General features: G+C 40.8%; 1 protein-coding gene across 4 annotated transcripts in view; it reads right to left on the bottom strand.

Moving 5' to 3' along the window:
- Sorcs1 (sortilin related VPS10 domain containing receptor 1) overlaps positions 1 to 5356 on the bottom strand; it is a 506327-nt gene that overhangs the window by 45989 nt on the left and 454982 nt on the right. For all 4 annotated transcript variants that reach the window (XM_005352454.2, XM_005352456.3, XM_005352453.3 and 1 more), the window contains exons 20-21: positions 4329 to 4462; positions 2976 to 3099 (exon numbers count right to left, since the gene is read on the bottom strand). In XM_005352454.2, coding sequence (XP_005352511.1) covers positions 2976 to 3099; positions 4329 to 4462 — 258 coding nt within the window. The remainder of the gene's footprint in view (positions 1 to 2975; positions 3100 to 4328; positions 4463 to 5356) is intronic.

Below are 5356 nucleotides of genomic sequence, written 5' to 3' on the forward strand. Positions count from 1 at the left end.
TAAAAATAAAAATAAATAAAAAAAGAAAAAAAGAAAAAAGAAAAAAAAAGAAAGCATTTCAAACCATGTGTATGACTCAATGTATAACTTGTCTGATTGAAAACGAATGGAGGATAGTTAGAGCATGCCATCTGTTCTATTAATATGTTTTTTGGGTTTTTTAATACTTTTAATGAAGAGATAGATGATTCCCCCACTGAATGTAGATATGTAGATAGATAGATAGATAGATAGATAGATAGATAGATAGATGATAGATAGATAGATAGATAGATAGATAGATAGATAGATAGATAGGTAGGTGGATGGAATTATGGATGGATGGATGGATGGATCATTGCCACTGTATGTAGATAGATGATAGGCAGATGGATAGATAGATGATTACTGAATGTATGCAGATAGGATAGATAGATAGATAGATAGATAGATAGATAGATAGATAGATAGATAGATAGATAGATGCATAGATAGATGATCTCCTACTTCTACTTTTAGAAGATGACTTTACAGAGACTGAGCATAAGGGCCAAAGCATAGCAAGGGAAAACTTATGTGTAACTGACCCTTCTAGACACAGGATTCTTATGCTGTGTTTGTTCATTACACTTATGCCATGTTTTCTCATTTGTAAAGCAGGGATAATTATAGAATTTTCCTCTCAAGTCTGTTCACAGGATTTAATAAGGCAGTTCGTATATCTCAAGTGCTAGGGACAGATGCTGGTGATTAGAACAGGCTTCATCAGTGTTAGCCTGTGTCACTGACACCATTGCTATTAATGGAACTGTCACAAAGAAGCAGAATGACTTTAAACCAGCAATTTTGCATGTCTGCCCACAATTCCCTAGCAGTAAATAATGGTTGGATAAGAACAATTCAGAGACCTTCTAGATTTAAGAATCTCTCAGAGATTCTAATAAGGAGGTCATGTACACCTGACAGGCAGGACAACTTGTGACATCCAAGAGGGAGAGGGATCCATCTAAGGAGGTGAAGAGCACCCATGGAAAGGATATGAGTCACATATTTAGAGTCTTGTAGTTTTAACGTGAATGTCCTGCACATGGTCATGTTTAAATACTTGGTCCTCAACTGGTAGCACTGTTCATACAGGTTACAAAACCTTTAGAACAGTGATTCTCAACCTTCCTAATGTTGCAACCCTTTAATAGAGTTCTTCATGTTGTGGTGACCCCAATCCTAAAATTATTTTTGTTACTACTTCATAACTGTATTTTACTACTATTATGAATCATAATGTGAATATCTGTGTCCTCCAGTGGTCTGAGGTGATTCGATGCAACCCACTGTTTGAGCTTTAGGAGGTGAACCATCACTGGAGGGGATATGCCACTGTGGGATTTGAGGATTTTATAGTCTGACCTTATGTCTGGTGCTTTCTGCTCTGCTTCCTGAATACAGATGTGATCTTATCAGGCAGCTTCTCCACCTGCTGCTATGTCTTACCTGGCACAATGGACTCTATCCCTCTGGAAAGGTGAAACATGATATTTTCAGGGTATTTTGAAACAGAAATAGAAAAAAAAAACTAATACAGAGGGCAATTTCAGTCCATGGGCCCAGGGCTGGGGAGTGAAGCCTAATTCCAACCATCACCAGTGGGGGATACTTATAAACAGTACAGTTACTTCCCTTACACTAGGGTTTCTGGAAAGATTCGATTCATGCCCAGAACATAGAAAGGAGACAGGTATGGAAATTGAATCAACAGCTCACCCCACTATGCATGCTGACTTGGTAGCCCTCTGGTTGGGAAATATCTACCTTTATTTCCTTTCGCTGTCTAAGCTGATCAGACCTCTTCAGGGGGAGGGAGAGGCAAAAGCGTGAGCTCTCACGCTGAGCCATCTCTTTCTAGAACAATATCCTTAGGCCTTTTCATCTTCAGACATGTTCAAAGTTGCTTACAAATTACTCTCTGGTTTTGAAGGTCAAGTTAGCACACCAAGGAATTGAAAGAAAGAGCTTTATTCCCCAAAGAACAATCTAGGCCTACATTACATTATTGGAAGCAATTGATTCTGGAACTGGGTTAAATCGATATTTGAGAAAAAAATGTCTCACTTCTCTCTCCCATATTTCCTTTCTCCCTCCCACCTTCAAATTCATTCTCTTTAGCCAGCAAACATATTCTGTATCTAGTTTTAAAACCTTGTTTTCTTTAAATTTTAATTTCCCATGATACATATGTACTACTTTCATATTAATAAACATTTACGTCTTTACTATCTGCTGGTAACACTGAGTTCATATCCAACTAATTAGCATTTTATATAGAAAAAATATTACCAAAGTGGGATCAATCTGTAAAAACTGTTTTTAATCTCTCATTTTGAAGTAATAATCCTACCTTTCCATTTCAGTAAATTTCATCTCATCTAATACTTGGAATATATTAGTTTCCCCAGACAATCACAAAATTGTACTGTATGGCTACTATTCCAACTGCCATGCGATTCTTGGCTGGCCTCTGATGACTGTAACATTTCTATTGCTTTTAGTCTAGTGGAGGGTTTGCTGTTGACGATGGTGTCATTAAGATTTTCTTGTTGTTGTTTCAAGTACAGATTTGTGAAAGAAGTTTAAAAATTTTGAATAATGGAAAGGTCTTCTTCAAATGGAATTGGAAAGCAAAATTTCTCTGAATTAGCCATTTCCTAATAAGCAATTTTAACTACCCAAATATCAGATAAAATTGTAATGAGTTAGCCATACTCATGATTAGGTACCAGTCTATCCCACCCACACTGATGGAGCTAAGATTCTCCCTGTATGCACCAGAAACTTCCAGCATACAATGACCACTGCTCAGCTAGTGAATGGCATTCTCTACAAACATCCTAGCTCTTTCTCAAGCGCTGCCATCTCTAGTCCAGGGGCATCTTTAGCATCATGAACCAATCACATCTGAGGATGTGGGCAAAGGTGCATCAGCAAACACGGGCACTCACCGTAGACTGCGATAGTCTTCGTGTCTTGCAGGATGGCATTCCCAGCTGAAACCTGCACTGTGATGGTATTCATTCCTTCAGAAGTAAACTTGAATGATATGCTTCCCTCCAAGGTTATTAAGGGCTAAAACACACAAGGGCGTGGAGAGAAGGGAAAGTCACAACCGTGGTTGAAACAGCCTCCACCTCTAGGTGTCCCCGCATTTCCCATGTGCTGGGACTAGAGAAAGGCTTATCCTGGCCATCCACTCTATTAACTGTCTGTTCTTCCCCGTCAGCTGAAGTCCATGAGATGGCTGGTGCAGGAGTAGCCATAAGCGATTCTGTGTCTTTCCTAAAAATTAACACCTGCCTCCTGGTATCATCCTGAGTAAGGACTTGGGAAATCAATATGTCTGATAGGTCTTGGGTATTGACAGGATACATGTCTCTGCTTACTTCTCCTACCCAGTAGAACTTTTAATCAAATGAACCATTTGGATAAATGAAGACCAGAAGCCTCAAATGTATCAACAAACAGTGAGAATTTCTAAGCTTTCTGGTATTCATCTGCAGGGTAAACCATTTCTAGAGAATTATATTGGAATTCAGCAGCCCCAGCCTCAGAAGTGAACTCTAGATAGGGAGGAGTGGCCTGTGTGATGTCACTGTGTAACACCAGTTTCCTGGAAATTGCCACTCTGAAAGCAAGCACTAACTGGATAATGGTTTAAGGACTCTAAAGAAAAAAAATGAGTTGAAAGAGTCATGCTATAACACAATCAGAGACTCATATCCTAAAAGAAATAAAATAATCTGCTGACATCTCTAGACTGTTTCCTCACAAATACTTCTTTTCTGTATTTCTTGATTAGTTTTAAAATCAAGATTCACAATATTTCATAAGGAAAGCATCCTGTCTTGTTGAAAAATTGGCTTTAGAAGGTGGGGGAAAGAAACAGAAGAACTTTGTTTTGTTCTCTCTCTTTTTTTTCTAGTGATAATTTTCAGATAAACAGCAACCGCATCCTGACATCAAGGATGGAAGGTTTGGTTGGTGAGGTCTGGCTGCAGACTTTCTGGTAGGACTTTTGAGGAACAAGTCCATTGTCTCAGCTGAGGGATGTAGCAGGGATGGTTCACCTAGAGAACACAAGTGAAAAGCAAAGGAGAGATGTAGGGGGGAGCTGGCTGAGTCAGACAGAGGTGGGGGAAAGGGAGGAACCTGGTGAGGATTTGAACACAGATGGCCTGTGGTCATGGAAGCTCAGGCTACCCTCAGACTCAAAGTCACAAGCCAGCTCATCCTGTTGGGCTCCCAGCAAGCATAAGTTGCGCCTCTATCACTGGGGACACCCAGGAAGGCCAGCTCACCTCTGTGTTGTTTCCGTACCACCACACGTACGTGAGAGTGCCCACTTGGCTGGGCCAGAGCACTGCAGTGGCATTGACCTCTTTGTTCTTCGTTGTGACGAAAGGGAGTGACAGGTGCACATGCTCCAGGGGACCTGAGGCACAGAGGAAGAGAGAGGGACATAGAGAGGGAAGAGCTGCTTCAGCTCCACCTTCTCTGCTCAGAGAGGATACACATTCAGCCTGGAAACCCCAAACATTGCAGCCACATTCTCCAAGGGAAATATTTGCTGCTTTCCCTACTCAGAGATAAATCCATGTTATGAACAACCACATACGACAACTCAATTTACTGATTCATCTTCTGGGTCTGAGTTATGTAAGTGGAAAAGGCAAAAATTAAGTAAGTCACGAAGTCTAAACATCAACAGCTAAAATGTAAGAGTTCACAGGGAGTCACAATTCTTCCCACAAGGCTACGTTCTCAGAGATAAACAGGATCCAGAGTCGCTGGACATCTGTTAGGAATGAGGATCAGGAAGCCATAAACTCCCCTTCAATAATTAGTCTTACAGTCTAAGGTGTTAAAATATGGATATGTATAAGTGTGGTCAGATCTACACCTGAGACAAAGCCATCTGCTTAGGCTAGCAGGCAACACATTGGTATTTGTGGTTGAATCAGGCTCGCCTGGAACTGCATTGCTTACAAATGGAAAGTGAGTTCCATGTAAATAGGTCCCAGGCATCAGATAATACACTTGACTCCTGCATTCAATCATTGTACAGCTCTCAGACTCTCTTAACAACATAGCTGTCTCCCAGCATGCCAAGGCTTGATCTTCCCCAGACCTTTTGTTTACAGACCTGTCTCAGATCCTTGCAGCCCTCATACCAAGCAGAACTTCTTTTCTGACATCCTGATCACCTGCTCTGAGCTAAATGAATCAAATGACGAGGAGCCGGTGAGGCAGGTCAATGGGAAAAGTTGCTTGTTGTGCCACTCCAGTGACCTGAGTTAGGTTCCTTGTTACCTATGTAAAGATGGGA

The sequence above is a fragment of the Microtus ochrogaster genome, chromosome 8 (assembly GCF_000317375.1).
Source record: "Microtus ochrogaster isolate Prairie Vole_2 chromosome 8, MicOch1.0, whole genome shotgun sequence".
Classification (NCBI taxonomy): domain Eukaryota; kingdom Metazoa; phylum Chordata; class Mammalia; order Rodentia; family Cricetidae; genus Microtus; species Microtus ochrogaster.